The sequence below is a fragment of the Gossypium arboreum genome, chromosome 6 (assembly GCF_025698485.1).
Source record: "Gossypium arboreum isolate Shixiya-1 chromosome 6, ASM2569848v2, whole genome shotgun sequence".
In the NCBI taxonomy this organism is placed as follows: domain Eukaryota; kingdom Viridiplantae; phylum Streptophyta; class Magnoliopsida; order Malvales; family Malvaceae; genus Gossypium; species Gossypium arboreum.
This window is the reverse complement of record NC_069075.1, coordinates 63,555,404-63,571,687: the sequence shown is the minus strand read 5'-3', so window position 1 is coordinate 63,571,687 and position 16,284 is coordinate 63,555,404. Positions and strand designations below refer to the sequence as shown.

Genomic DNA, 16,284 nt, shown 5'->3' with positions numbered 1-16,284 from the left:
AGAAGTATATTAGCCAGAGGTTCGTGGATCAGAAAAGGAAGGAATTTCTAGAGTTGAAGCAAGGTAGTAAGACTGTGATGGAGTATGAACGTGAGTTTGTGAAGCTCAGCAAATATGTGTGAGAATACGTATTCACTGAAGCTACTATGTGTAAGAGGTTTGAGGATGGCCTCAATGAAGACATTCGAGTGTTTGTGGGCATCCTAGAGTTAAAAAAATTTGTGGTGCTCATTGAGAGAGCATGTAAAGAAGAAGAGTTGGTAAAGGAGAGAAGGAAGGCGGCCATTGAGTCCCATGATTTAAAGAGAAGATAGATAGGGAAGACGCATCAGTCCTCCTCCAAGAGGTCAAAAGAAATTAATACCCGATCGAACGCTTTAATAGGATTTTTGTGGAGGAACAAAAATCGATAGAATATGACATCTAAAGCCCAGACCACTTCGATTGCTAGTGTTGGCAGTATACGGCCAAATAGGTAGGAGTGTCTACAATGTGGGAGGTGCCACTTGGGCGAATGTCAAATAAATTAGAGTGGCTGTTTCAAGTGTGGGTCATTAGACCACTTCATCTGAGATTGTCCCGAGGTAAATGACAAAGAGAAAAATCAAGAGGTGAGAGCGAGTAGTGCTCCTTTGAGGGTCAGACCCTAAAGAAATATGGGCAGTGGAGATAACATTAGAGGCGAGACTAGAGATGCAGTGGTGAGGTCCGAGGGTAGAGCGCCTACGAGGACTTATGCTATCCGTGCCTGTGAAGAGGTAGAATCTCCGGACGTGATTACGGGTACTTTTTCTATTCATGACATTTATGTTGTTGCTTTGATTGACCCAGGGTCTACCCACTCCTATATATGTATGGATTTGATGCCCCGTATAAACATGTTAGTAGAGTCCACTAAGTTTGTAATAAAAGTGTCTAACCCGTTAGGTAAGCATGTATTAGTGGACCAAGTATGTAGAAACTGTCCTTTGATGATTAAAGGTCATTGCTTTCTGGCCAATTTGATGTTATTGCCATTTAATGAATTCGATGTAATTCTTGGGATGGATTGGCTGACTTCCCATGGTGTTGTAGTAGACTATGGAAGAAAAATAATTCAGTTAAGATGTGAGGATGGTGATGTTCTTCAAGTTTGGTCAGATAACCTGTCTGTGGTAATATCATTTTTAGTCGCTGAAAAATATTTGAGAAAAGATTATGAAGCTTATTTAGCTTTTGTGCTAAATACCCAAGTGTCTGAGTCGAAGATTGAGTCAGTACCAGTGATTTGTGAGTTTATAGATGTTTTTCCGGAAGAGTTGCCCGGGTTACCTCCAACAAGAGAAGTTGAGTTTGGTATTGAGTTAGTTCCCGGCACAACGCCAATGTCGATTGCACCGTATAGAATGACCCCCACTGAGTTGAAGGAGTTGAAAGTGTAGTTGCAAGAGTTAACAGATAAAGGTTTTGCTAGACCGAGTTACTCACCATGGGGTGCTCCAGTGCTTTTTGTGAAAAATAAGGACGGGTCGATAAGGTTATGTATCGACTATAGACAACTTAAAAAGGTGATAGTAAAGAACAAGTATCCTTTACCGAGGATTGATGATCTCTTCGATCAACTGAGAGGAGCCATCGTATTTTCTAAAATAGATTTGAGGTCGGGTTACTACCAGTTAAGAGTCAAGGAACAAGATGTGCTGAAGACTGCTTTTCAAACGAGATATGGGCATTACAAGTTTCTTGTTATGCCTTTTGGATTGACAAAATCCCCAGTAGTATTTAAGGACTTGATGAACCACATCTTCCGACCATATTTGGATAGGTTCGTCATCATTTTTATTTTTGACATCTTGGTTTATTCGCGTAACGAGAATGAGCACGCGGAGCATTTGAGATCTGTGTTGCAGATTTTGAGGGATAAACAACTTTATGCCAAGTTTAGTAAGAGTGAGTTTTGGCTTAAGGAGGTCAAGTTTCTAGGAGATATAGTGTCGCGTGATGGAATCCGAGTTGATCCAAATAAGATCTCCGCCATTGTGGAGTGGAAACCGCCGAGGAATATGATAGAGGTTCGTAGTTTTCTGGGGCTAGCGAGATACTATAGATGATTTGTAAATGGATTCTCCATGATAGCTATACCGATAACAAGGCTATTGCAGAAAGATGTCAAGTTCGAATGGACAGAAGAGTGCCGATAGAGCTTCGAGAAATTAAAGGCTAAGTTGACCAAAGCCCTAATTTTAGTGCAACCTGAGTCGGGAAAGGAGTTTGTAGTTTTTAGTGATGCCTCCCTAAACGGTTTAGGGTGTGTACTAATGCAAGAAGGAAAGGTTATAGCCTATGCCTCGAGACAGCTAAAACCTAATGAGAGGAATTATTCAACCCATGATTTAGAGCTAGCAGCTGTAGTGTTCGCACTAAAAATTTGGCGACACCATTTGTATGGTGAGAGATGCTGAGTATTTACCGATCACAAGAGTCTAAAATATCTTATGACTCAGAGAGAGTTGAATTTGAGGCAACGACGATGGTTAGAGCTAATAAAAGATTATGAGTTAATTATCGACTATCATTCGGGAAAGGAGAACGTAGTCACTGACATTTTGAGTAATAAGTCGTTGTTTGCCTTGAGAGCCTTGAACGCTCAATTGACTACATCTAGTGATGGATCGGTCCTAGAAGAGTTGAGAGCTAGACCGACTTTCCTTCATGAAATCCGTGAAGCTCAGAAAGATAACGAGAAACTACAAGCCAAGAGAACTCAATGTGAATCAGAGATTAAGTCAGATTTTCGTATTAGTACTGATGGGTGTATAATGTTCAAAGACAGAGTTTGTGTACCCAAAAATAGTGAGCTCATTTTGAAGATTTTACAAGAGGCACACAGTGGTTGTTTTTCAGTTCACCCAGGTAGCGTGAAAATGTACCACGACCTTAAGAAAATGTATTGGTGGTCGGGTATGAAAAGAGACTTTTCGGAGTTCGTTTCCAAGTGCCTAGTGTGTTAACAAGTAAAGGCTGAACATCAAGTGCCTTCGAGTTTACTTTAGCCTATTATGATTCCCGAGTGGAAATGGGTTTGTATCACCATGGACTTCGTGACTAGTTTGCCTTTAACCCCGAAAAAGAGAGATGCAGTATGTGTTATTGTTGATAGACTCACTAAGTCAGCACACTTCATACCAGTGCGTGTCGACTACTCCCTTAAGAAGTTGGCAGACTTGTATGTTTCTGAGATTGTGAGGCTTCATGGTGTGCCGTTATCGATTGTATCTGATCGAGACCTGAGGTTCACCTCGAGATTTTGGAAAAAGTTACAAGAGGCTCTAAGAACCAAGTTGAATTTCAGTAGGACATTTCATCTGCAAACTGACAGCCAGTCAGAAAGAGTAATACAGATCTTAGAAGACATGTTAAGGTGCTGCGTTCTTGAATTTCAAGGAAGTTGGAAAAATACTTACCATTGGTTGAATTCGCCTACAACAACTATCAATCGAGTTTGAAAATGGCACCTTATGAATCTTTGTACGGGAAAAAGTGCTGAACACCCTTATTCTGGACCGAGTTGAGAGAGAATTAGATTCATGTGGTGGATTTGATTAAAGAGAATGAGGAAAAAGTTAGGGTGATTCGTGACTATTTGAAAGCTGCCTCAGATAGAAAAAAATCCTACGCGGATTTGAAACGAAGGGAGATTAAATTTGAAGTTAGGGATAAGGTATTTTTGAAAGTTTCCCCCTAGGGGAAAGTCTTCAGATTTGGTAAAAAGGGCAAGTTGAGTCCTCGTTTCATAGGACCCTATAAGATTACCGAGAGAGTAGGGCCTGTTGCCTACCATTTGGATTTTTCGCCAAAGTTAGAAAACATTCACGATGTGTTTCACGTGTCTATGTTACACCGATACAGATCAGACCCTTCGCATATAATTGCAGCAACTGAAGTTGAGATTTTTCCGGACATAACTTATAGTGAGGAGCCAGTCAAGATTTTAGCTCGAGAAGCCAAACAGCTAAGAAATAAAAATATACCACTTGTGAGGGTTTAGTGGAATAGACATGGAGTCAAGGAAGCCATATAAGAACCTGAGGGTCTCTGAGAGAATAGTATCTAAACTTATTCTCCTGTAAGATTTTCGAGGACAAAAATCCCTAAGAGGGAGAAATGTAAAAACACGATTTAGGGCCTAGTCGGAACAGTGGTCTCGAGACCATAAATTCAAAGATAGAAAAATTATTTTTATTATTTTTATGAGGTTATAGTGCGATTATATTAGTGGATGAAAAATTTTGTGAGTTAATTTTAATATTTTCAAGCCCGATTGTGAAAAAGGACTAAATCGCAAAAAGGGAAAAAAGTTACATTTTAGTACCCCAAATGTGTTAAATAGCTAGAAAATCAAAATTGAAGGCTTTTAAAGGGAAATTACACCCTTTTTAATAGTGTTGGCTAGCCATGTGATGGATTTTAAACAAATAGTCAAAGTATTAGGTAGATGATGTCATGATTTGGTGATAAAATAATGCCTAAAAGCCTACCTATCATTTTCTTCTTCTCCATCTTCTTTCTTCACCGAAATTATCATCAAATATTGAGGTTTGAAAGCTCAAAAATCTGCAGCAACTTAAAGCACTCATAAGTAAGTGATTTTAATTAGTTTTCTTTAAGATTTTTACACTTTTGAGACCCTTGAAGCATGAGCTTGCAAATGAGGGTGATATCGTACAAAATGGTCAAGAGTTTAGGATTTTTCCGTGGATTTATTTGTGGTATATGCTGAGTTTTTATGGAGGAATATGAGCACTAGTTGTGCTATAAACAACTTTTATGAAGGGTGTTAACATGAAAACACCTAAAGGGACTATTTTGCATAAATTGCAAATTAAGTAATAAGTGTGTGAAATAGTGAGAATTTGGTGTTGATCCAGTAGCAAAAATAGTTTATCTAGGCTTGAAATATGATGAAATTTGATAAAAATCGAATTTTGAGCATGGGGGTAAAATGGTCATTTTGCTAAAGTCTAGGGGTGAAATGGTCATTTTACCAAAGATGTAAATTTTAGATAGCCTAATTGTGTTTAATGACTGAATGATTTTTTTTACTATAGATCAAGATTTGCCAAAACTGAGCCTAGACCGGGGCAAAGCCAAGCAATCCGATTAAGCCGACTAGTCAAATACTTTTTGTAAACCGAGGTAAGTTATATGTAAATAATACAACTATATTATTAATGCATGTATTCGATTGTTATTGATTTGATAGAGCATAAATTTCTAGAATTGGAACAAAGTATATGTATTTATGATTGAGAAAGTCGAAAGATCCAGTAAGAACCCCAAGAAACAAACCGGATATTCATGCCATGACATGGGGTAATGTAAGAGCCAGTATAAGACCATGTCTGGGACATGGCATCGGCATTGAGACTAGGGCTAGTGTAAGATGTGTCTAGGACATGCATCAGTAGCATCATGATAACCTGTGTAAGACCACGTTTAAGACATGGCATCGGCATAGAGGTGAGTGCTAGTGTAAGACATGTCTGGGACATGCATCGGCCTCAATGATGCTAGCCAGTGTAAGAAGTGTCTGGGAAATGCATTAGCTAAGTTTTGTGCTAGTGTAAGACATGTCTGGGACATGCATCAGCACGTATACACGAGAGCTAGTGTAAGACCATGTCTGGGACATGGCATCCGCTTCGATAGAGATAGCCAACGTAAGACCATGTCTGGGACACGGCAGGGGCAACTTAACCTATGTTTGAGGCTTATAGAATATCCGGTAGTATTCCAAAAGGTTCAATTTTAAGAGTTAAGAAAGAGATTTAATAAGGAAAGTATGATAATGTTGTAAGTGTTACAGGTACCTATTTGGTAGGCATGAGTAATAAGATCGATTAAAAAATATGATTTGAATTGATGGTAATGAGGAAGTCCAGTTTATACTTACCTTTGAGCTATGGACATAATTGATAAATGGTGAAGTTGTTGTTGTATATATATTTATATGCAACTTACTAAGCTTTATGCTTACTCTCTTTCCTTCCCTTTTCTTTCAGTACTGCCATTTTGCTCGAGGATCCCTTGAAGTCAGAGATATCGATCACACTAACAGCCGTATTACTCGGTATAGTTAGATTTATATTTTTGATTATGGCAGGTATAGGGCTAGACTAGGGAGTTGTATTAGTGAGAATTGTTTATGTATTTTGGCTTAAGATAAAAGCCCTTCATTTTGTATTAAGCCTAGATAATGACTATTATTCATTTTGGCAAATGTATATGATGTTCCTTCTATAGATGAATTGATGTCTTTTGGGATGGAATTAGCAAATTGAAATGATCTTGTGTAGGTTGTGAAAATTAGGTAACAAAATGGCTTGGAAGATAGCCTAGTTTGTCCACACGTGCAAGACACACGGGCGTGTGTTTAGACCGTGTGTGACACACGGCTCACCCCCATGGGTGTGTGCTATGGCCGTGTGTCCCCCTGCACTTAAACTTTTAAATTAGTATTGTCCACGGTTAGGCCACACGGGCGTGTGCCATAGCCGTGTTTATAAGTCAGTATTGACCACGGGTAGGCCACACGGGCGTGTGTCATGGTCGTGCCCTAAAGTTAGTGTCGCACACGGGCTGAGGACATGGGCATGTTCCGAGTCACACGGGCGTATGGAACCCTAAAGCATGAATTTCGCCAAGTTTTTCTTAAATTGTTAGTTAAGTTAAATCATCTCGAATGTATGTTTTGGGCCTCGTAAGCCCATTCAAGGAACTAATTGCTTATGAAAGTAAAAGTTTTAAAATTTATCAAAATTTTACCGCCTAGTTTTGTATAATTGATTGAGTTAAGTCAGGTAACACCTTAAACCATGTTCCGGCGTCGGATATGGGCAAGGGGTGTTACATGTGCAAAATAGGATTGGTAGCATTCTAGATTGGAGCCCTTGGGAGAGTCATCGATGGGTGTGAGGAGGTGGTTTCATGATAGTTTGGCTTGGTGAGCGGAGTAGTGATGGTTAGAAGAGAGATAAGGGGTCCCCTATTCAGGATCAATGGTTCTTTGCCAAGTCTATGGCAAACCAAATTAGCATTTCCCTTCTCTTTGGAGCTAGAGGACTCTTCTTCTATCCTTTACCTATTGCGTCTACTGTTAACCACCAGTGTCCTAGCACCAGCTACTATCATAACCTTCTGCGCACTTTCCATAAGGGACACCCTAGCCTTAAACGATCGTACTGTGACTGGAGAGGTTGGAAATAGTTGGTTGCCAATGAAGAAAGACAGACTCGTAAGGGATAGACCACCTAGTGGGAAAGCCAAAGCTGCCACCAAGCTTTTTTCTCATTTGTATGAACTTATGACTATTTGAATGGAAAGTGGAAGGGTAACTTTAAATTATAGACTCGTGGCCCTCGCGAGTGCAGAAATGGACCATTCAAGCTCAGTCCCCTTGGGTAATGACCTCCAGTTGGTAAAAATGACATATATTATCAGCTACAAGTTAAAGACATCGATGTGCCAAAACTTACTTTTCAAACTCGTTATAGCCACTATGAATTTTTGGTAATGCCGTTTGGATTAAATAATGCCCCTATTGTTTTTATGGATTTGATGAATTGAGTTTTTCAGCCTCATCAAGATAGATTTGTGGTTGTGCTAATATACTGATCAATTTTAAAGCAAAATTTGAGCATGCTCAACATTTGAGAATTGTGTTACAGACTTTATGTGAGAAATAATTGTACTCGAAATTTAGTAAATGTGAGTTTTGGCTCAGATAGGTTGGATTTCTTAGCCACGCGATTTCTATGGGTGAGATTTGTGTTGATTAGAGCAAGAGTTCTGCTATTGTAAATTGAAAAGCTCTGAAGAATGTCTTAGAGGTATGTAATTTTCTAGGCTTAGCTGGTTATTGTCGTCAATTTGTTAAAATTTCTCCATAGTTGCTTTATTGATGACTAAGCTATTACAGAAAAATGTTAAGTTTGTATGGTTGGATAGATGCCAACAAAGTTTTGATTAGCTGAAATCTCTATTGATGGAAGCTCTTGTACTAAGTCACCCTGAATCTGAAAAGGAATATGTTGTTTATAGTTATGTGTCACACAGTAGGTTAGGTTTTGTATTTATACAAGACAGAAAGGTTATTGCTTATGCTTCTCAACATATAAAAACACACGAGAGAAATTACCTTACTCACAATTTGGAATTAGCCACAATTATTTTCGTTTTGAAGATTTGGTGACATTACTTGTACAATGAGAAATGTCACGTATTTACCGATCATAAAAGCTTGAAATATTTAATGACCAAAAAAGAATTGAACCTGAGAAAATGATGGTGGCTTGAGTTATTGAAAGATTATGGTTTGGTAATTGATTATCACCCGAGAAAAGCTAATGTTGTTGCTGTCACGTTAAGTTGAAAATCACTATTTTCCTTTAGAGTGTTAAATGCTAAGCTAACTTTGAATCGAGATGGTTCTGTTATAGTTGAACTGAAAGCTAGATCATTGTTTCTTCAGAGAACTCAGGAGTTGCAAAATGATGACCTGAAATCGATAGTTAAACGAGAACGGATTCAGAGTGATCAATCTACAGAGTTCAGTGTTGGTATGAGTGGTATGTTATATTTCTGTAATAGATTGTATGTTTTGAATAATTTGGAGTTGAAACAATACTTTTTGTCAGAGGCTCACAGTAGTACATACTCAGTTCATCCGGGTAGTACTAAAATGTTCTATGATTTGAAATAGATATATTGGTGGCTGAGAATGAAATGAGAAATTTCAGAATTTGTTGGTAAATATCTAGTTTTCCAGTAGATAAATTACGAGCATCAGGTTTTTTCTAGATTATTACAGCCTATTATGATTCTTGAAGTGAAATGGTAGCGAATGAAGATGGATTTTGTATCTGGATTACATGTATTATCGATAAAGAATGACTCGATTTGGGTTATTGTTGACAGACATAAAAAAGTGGCTCATTTTATTCTGATCGAAATAGATTATTTACTCAAAAAGCTAGTTGAGTTGTATGTGTTTGAGATTGTCAGATTACAAAGAGTGCCATTATCTATTATATCTAATTGAGACTCAAGATTCACCTCTAGATTTTTAGTAAACTTCACTAGGCCCTGGGTACTAAACCTAGCATCAGTACAACATTTCATCCATAGAAATACAGTTAGTCAGAGTGGGTAATACAGACTATGGAATACATGTTACAGTGTTGTATTCTTGAATTTGAAGGTAGCTGGGAAAAATATTTACCATTGGACGAGTTTGCTTATAATAACAACTATTAGTCTAGTATTAAACTCATACCATTTGAAGCTTTATATGGACAAATATGTAGAACACCGCTATACCGGTCAGAATTGAATAAGTCCAAGTTAGTTGGGACAAACTTAATTTTTGAAATTGAAGACAAAGTTTGTTTTATTTGAGATTGCTTGAAAGCTACATCGGATTGTTGGAAATCATACGGAGACTTGAAAGGAAAAAAAATAGAATTTGCTGTTGGTGATCGAGTTTTTTTAATGTTTTATCGTGAAAAAAGCTGTTATGATTCGGTAAAAAAGGAAAAATTAGTTTGAGGTTTATTAGGCTGTATAAGATTATTGAAAGAATCAGTCCTATAGCTTACAGATTAGCTCTACCTTTTAAACTCGAAAAGATTCACAACGTTTTTCATGTGTTGATGCTGAGACAGTATAGATCAGATCCTTCACATGTGATTTCTCCAAGCAAGATAGAATTACAACCTGATCTGTCTTATTTTGAGGAGTTAATAATAATTTTAGCTTGTGAGGTAATAGAACTTTAGAATAAATGGATACGATTAGTAAAATTTTGTGGCACTAACACAGTATTGAGGAAGCTAATTAGGAAACTAAAAAATCAATGAAATTGCAAGATCTAAACCTATTTTCAAGAAAAAAGTTTTAGGATGAAGTTTCCTAAGAAGGGAGAGTTGTAACAGCTTGTGCTCCAGTGGTTTTGACTGAGATGTATTGAAAAAGAAAAAAGTTACAAAGTCACAGAACAATAAAAAAAAACTCATTTCTGAGTGCACAAAACAACTTGTAGGCTAGCCATAGTTAGTATATCATGCTATGATTTCCTATATATGGAAAGACTAGGAAGGTGAAAGAAGAAGAAATAAGGTGGTGAGCGGGAAAGGGTCACTAAGGGGGAAGAATAGTGATCAATACGATGTCCTAAACTATTTTCGTGTTTATAACCCTTTTGATGCTTACTAATTTTGAATTCCATACCTGTTCGAAGCCTCAGAATGTTACAAGCTGAAAAGTCCTCTATGACCTAAATATCCTTATCCATGAATGGACATCATACTAGATATACGCATAAAATGACTATTTGTATTCTGCTCGGATAATCGAAGTACTAGTATAATTTATTGATGAGATCCCTACAAGTGAGACCCTTAATACTTGTATATTTTTTAACATACTGAGCTTAGGTGTTTGAGGTCAAAAGTGGTAAGTTAGATACTCATCATGTTAAAATTATTAGTCAGTATGAAATGCTTAAGTCATATGCTCCAAAGTCAATGCTTGTATGGTATTTGCTCAAGGGTTATCACTTTTATTTCTTACTTTTATTTATGTTGCTTGAGGGCAAGCAAGGACTTAAGTGTGAGGGAGTTTGATCTTTCGTGATTTGGTGTAGAAGATTAAACTAGTTTTCACATTTAAGGAGCTTGAATACAAGCATTTTAGTTATGTTTTCTGAGTTTTATTTACATTCAATAAAATGTGCAAATTGAGTATTTTATTAAACTTAGGCGCCGAATGAGGGCCAAAGGTGAGCTAGCGCACTTTATAAGTGTGTAGGAGACCATTCAAAGGCGTATTAGATGAATACTAGTTGCTATGTCACAACACAGATGACTCTATGTCACAACATAAGGAACAAAATGGAGAAAACTCAAGTCTTCCTTCGATGTCGCAATACAAGTTGAGGGTGTCGTGACATACCCTGAAGACAGTTGGAGAGGAGTATACTGATTGCTATGTTACGACATAGGTTTTGGTGTGTCATGACATCAACTTTGTGACGGAAACAAAATACGAAGTAGGGGCATTTTGGTCTGCAGAGTCAATCTTTAAGCTTGGGAACATCAAGTAACCTAGGGTTAAGGATGACGACCACTTGAAGGCTTTAAATAGACTCATTTGTCACCTATTATGGAAACCATTCCATTAACCTAGATTCTTTATTTAGATTTAGTTCCATTTTCTTTCTTTCTTAGGTTTTTTAGAGTTTAGTTTATCTGTTCCTTGCTTTCCTCCAAGAGATCTAATTTGTAAAGACGACCAACTTCTAAAGATTCATGCTATCATTTATATAAATCAGGATTTTCTTAAACTTTACACTTCAATTCATTCACCATGCTTTATTCTTCCATCTATTCCATGTTGTTTATGAAATCCATGAGGAACTAAGCATTTTATGGGGGGATTAGCTCATAGAGGCATGATATATTAACTATTTTGTAGGGTTAATCAACAGATTAGCTATTTCGGAAAGGAAGAGCTTGAAACAAACCTTAGGCCTGACAACCCCAGGAAGTCATCAAGGTGGGAATTAACCCAAAATTGGTATTGCCAGTTCGTGAAGACCTTCATCCTAAGCCAGTTAAGATTGTGAGATCGAAAGGTAAGTAGTCATTGCTGACTCATTATGTTAGTGGAAGATTGAAAGATCCTACTAAGGTATCGACTAGTTGGTTGACAAGGAACCTGAAACGACAGTTGATCAAGATTGCTGAAGCAAGCTAATCACCCATCATTAGATTTGATTTCTTCAACTTTTTATATCTTTTGAAATTTGTTTTTCTTTTGTGTTATTTTGTTTTATTACTAGTACTATAAAAATCCTCACAAATCTTTTATTTACATTTCTGTACTATAACTTAATTAAAGAATTAATTAGATCTTTAGTGTGCAGGTGAAAATTGATCTAGCCTTCACCTCCCTTGGGTACGATCCTCGGAGTACTCACCCACTCCATTGTAAAATTATATTACAACTAGACACACATACTTGGGGATACCACCTCATAATTTTATATTTGAACCCAGTATTCACACTCTGGATGTTAGTACGCCCGGAAGTGGTCAGTATACTAGGAATCAATACCTCCTTACCCTCAGCAGTTATCAAGTGTACACCTTTTGCACGAAAATAAACCATAGCATTATGTCGTTCAACTAATCCAACCCAAAATAACATCAAATTCATGAAAGCTCAGTAATAACAAGTCTAACAGAAATGCATACTTACCAACTATCAATGGACAATTCTTTAGCTACTTATTCACCATAATATTCTGACCAAAATGGTTAGTTACTAACACATTGCTTTCAAAATATATTGTAACACCCCTCACCCGTATTCAACGCCGGAATAGGGTTATGGAGCACTACCGGACTTACTATACAATTAAACAGATATTTCATATACATTTTCAATATAACATAATAAACATTCAATATCAATCACATTGTCCCTAATACGAGCCTACGAGGCCCAAAACATGCATTCGGGGTGGTTCGGGACTAAACCAATAACTCTAAAATTTTTTATGAAACTTAGAAAATTTTTCAAACTACAGGGGACACATGCCTGTGTGGCCCGACCGTGTGGACATTCGAATTGGAATCACATGGCCATGTCCCAGCCCATGTTTGACCCCGTGTAACTCTCTGGCTTGGGTCACACGGCCAACACACACACCCATGTGCCCTAGAAATGACCACACACGCCTGTGTACCAGGCCATGTTCTAGGCCGTGCCAAACGGCCAAGTCACATGCTTGTGTGTTGGGCCGTGTGGGGCATACTGACTAGATTTCTATTTCAACACCAGGGGGCACACGGCTGAGACACACATTCGTGTCTCTGCCCGTGTGGACAAAAATAGGCTATTACCAAGCCATTTTGCAACCCAAACTTGCACAAACCTAAACCAATCCAATTGGCACAAAAACATGGTGTAATTAGGCATTCAACCAACCTCAAACAAGCATAATTCTTACCATTTCAATACCAACCAATACCAAACATATCAATACCACAATGTGCCATTCAATTCATACCAAAAACTCATAATCTCAAATCAACAATACAATCACTTTCAACTATGCATCTTTTAGCCTAATTTCACAAACATACCAAATTCAATTCACAACCATTTAGAACCTCTAATTACCAAATACTAACTAGCAACACATATCCGCCATCAAACTCACAACACAAGCCATATGGACAAATATATACATGATCAAATTTACCAAAATAAGCCAACTCTCATGGCTAAGTACAAAACCAAACTTTAGACATTTACAAGCCAATTCAAATGGCTAAATTCTTTATCAATGCATAACCAAAATGACCGTAATCATATACATGCCATATACCCAAAATACTTAAGTTCAAAAGTACCAAAGTGATAGCTTGATAGTGTGATGAGGTCTCCAACAATTCCCGAATTTCAGCTAGCTTTCATTTCACTACAAAACATGGAAAAATGAACAAAGTAAGCTATAAAGCTTAGTAAGTTTGTATAATAATAAATTTAATTACCACAAATATACAATTCAGCCAATTGAATATTTCAACATATAACTCATATTAGCTAAGAAACCTTTCACATATTCACTCAAAAGATTTGATGTAAAATTCACAGTTTTCTTTTATTAAAAGCTCATATGCTTCGTGTACATACCTGTACGATCTCGTATCAAACTTATACCTAACCACATCTCTGACATATACACCCATTGAACCATTTAGAATACTATTAGATACACGAGAATCTCGTACCCTAAGTGCCACATATATATAGCCGAAGCTATCTCAATCTTGTATCACATATAATGCTCACTCTCGAGCTATCAACGGGTCTACTCACACAAGCTAACGATCATGACGAAGCTACATGGTGTTGCTCACACAAGCTGACGAGTATCCCTAGCACATGCCAGATAACTTAGCCACCGGTAGGACGTACGGACCAGCACCCAAATCACATAGCCCCTAATGACATATCATTCGTATCCTAATCTATTATAAGGTTCAACTGGGATTTCATATTTTCTGAATTGTTGTTGAACATGTCCATAGAGTCATACTCACAATTTATACAATATCAAATCATTTAAAATACAATTATAACAAAGCTTATTACATACGAACTTACCTCGATTGTAAAAACGACGAAACGAGTCGATTAATCCGAAACCTTGTTCTTTCCCTGATCTAGATCCGTATTTCGCCTTTCTTGATCTAAATAATATCAAATTTAGCTTATTTAATTATCACTCTATTCAATTTAGTCCATAATACACATTAAGGCAAATTTATACTTTGCCCATAAGATTTCAATAATTTTTTTTACAATTTAGTCCTTATTTCATAAAATCACAAATTCATACAATTCAAACAAAACCCATGCTAGCCGAATTTCAATTAGATCCCTAGCAGCCCATATTTTCCATTTATTTCACAATTTTACCATGAATTTTACACATTTTACAATTTAACCCCTAATTGACAATTTTGTCAAAAATCACTTTACAAATGTTGTTTATCTAACAACAAGCTTGCATTTTCTACCAATAAACATCAAAATACACCAATATTCATCAATGGAAAAACTCTAAACCTTTAACAGTTTTGCAAAATAGTCCTTGGGCAGCTACACTAAGTTGCAACGATCTCAAAAACATAGAAATCATTAAAAACGGGACAAAAAAGAACTTACAATTAAGCTAGCAAGTGGCCGAATGCTTCAAGCTATTTTAATGGCTTTCTCCAGCACAAATTTCAGCTAAGAAGATGATATATAAATTAATGGCTTTTTGTTTTATGAATTCAGTATGAAATTATCTAATTACTATTATAACCTTTAATTAAACATTAAAAATCACAAAAATAATGTCCAAGAATGTCCACTCACTTTATAATTGGGCTAATTACTCTTTTAAGGACCTTTACTTTAAGATTCTATAGCTATTTGACACCTTTAACTATGAGAACACAAGTTTTACACTAGACGCGATTTACTCCTTTTTATAAAATTAGGCACTCAAACGATAAAATTTCTTAACGAAATTTTCACATAATCATAATATCATGCTGTAAACATTAAAATAATAATAAAATAATTATTTTGACTTCAAATTTGTGGTTCCAAAACCACTGTTCTGATTTGACTAAAAACGGGCTGTTACAACTCTCTCCCTTAAGGAATTTTCATCCCCAAAAATCTTACCAGAAAATAGGTTAGGGTATTGTTTTCTCATAGCTTCCTCGGGTTTCCACGTGGCTTCTTCGACCTCGTGAATTTGGCACAACTCTTTCTCCAAACTTATGCATTTATTTCTCAATTCTTTAACCTCTCGAGCTAAAATTCTGATCGATTCTTCTTTATACGACATATCTGGTTAAATTTCAATCTTTGCTAGGGAAATTACATGCAATGGATCCGATCGATACTTTTGTAACATCGACACATGAAATACATTATGAATCTTTTCTAGTTCTGACGGTAATGCTAGCTGATATGCCATTGGCCCTATTCTTTCGATAATTTCATATGGTCCGATAAATCAAGGACTCAATTTGTCATTCCGACCAAATCGAAGGATCTTCTTCCACGGAGACACTTTCAAAAAATACTCTATCGTCGATTTGAAATTCAATATCTTTATGTTTTAAACCCGCATACGATTTCTGTCAATCTAAAGCTGCTTCCAAACTATCGTGAATTATTTTCACCTTATCTTTAGTTTCTCTAATCAAATCAACCCCGTGAATCTTTTTCTCACTAAGTTCGACCCAGTACAATGGAGTTCGGCATTTGCGACCATACAAAGATTCATAAGGTGCCATTTTTGTGCTTGATTGAAAGTTGTTATTATACGCAAATTCAGCCAATGACAAATATTTCTTCTAGTTGCCTTCAAATTCTAAAACACAGCAACGAAGCATATCTTTGATAATCTGAATTATTCTTTCAGACTGACTGTCAGTTTGTGGATGAAATGCTATAACACCCCTTACCCTATCCGACACCGGAATAGGGTTCGAGGCATCGCAGGACTTAAACACAACTAACATACAAAATCGAGACATAAATTTCCATCCAAATTTAAAACTTTTCATTTACAAACATATCCTCCCTAAAACGAGCCCACGAGGCCCAAAACATGCATTAAAAGTGGTTTGGGACTAAACCGAGAACTTTAGAAATTTTTAAAACACTAAA

The 16,284-nt window shown here is 36.8% G+C and overlaps 1 protein-coding gene across 1 annotated transcript; it reads left to right on the top strand.

The window, feature by feature from the left end:
- The first annotated feature begins 656 nt into the window (after positions 1-656).
- Positions 657-8,740, top strand: LOC128293792 (uncharacterized). The gene is made up of 6 exons (XM_053029323.1): positions 657-783; positions 1,078-1,154; positions 1,890-2,051; positions 2,565-2,813; positions 3,111-3,400; positions 8,431-8,740. The coding sequence occupies exons 1-6, from the start codon at positions 657-659 to the stop codon at positions 8,738-8,740; spliced, it is 1,215 nt and encodes a 404-aa protein (XP_052885283.1).
- The last annotated feature ends 7,544 nt before the right edge of the window (positions 8,741-16,284 follow it).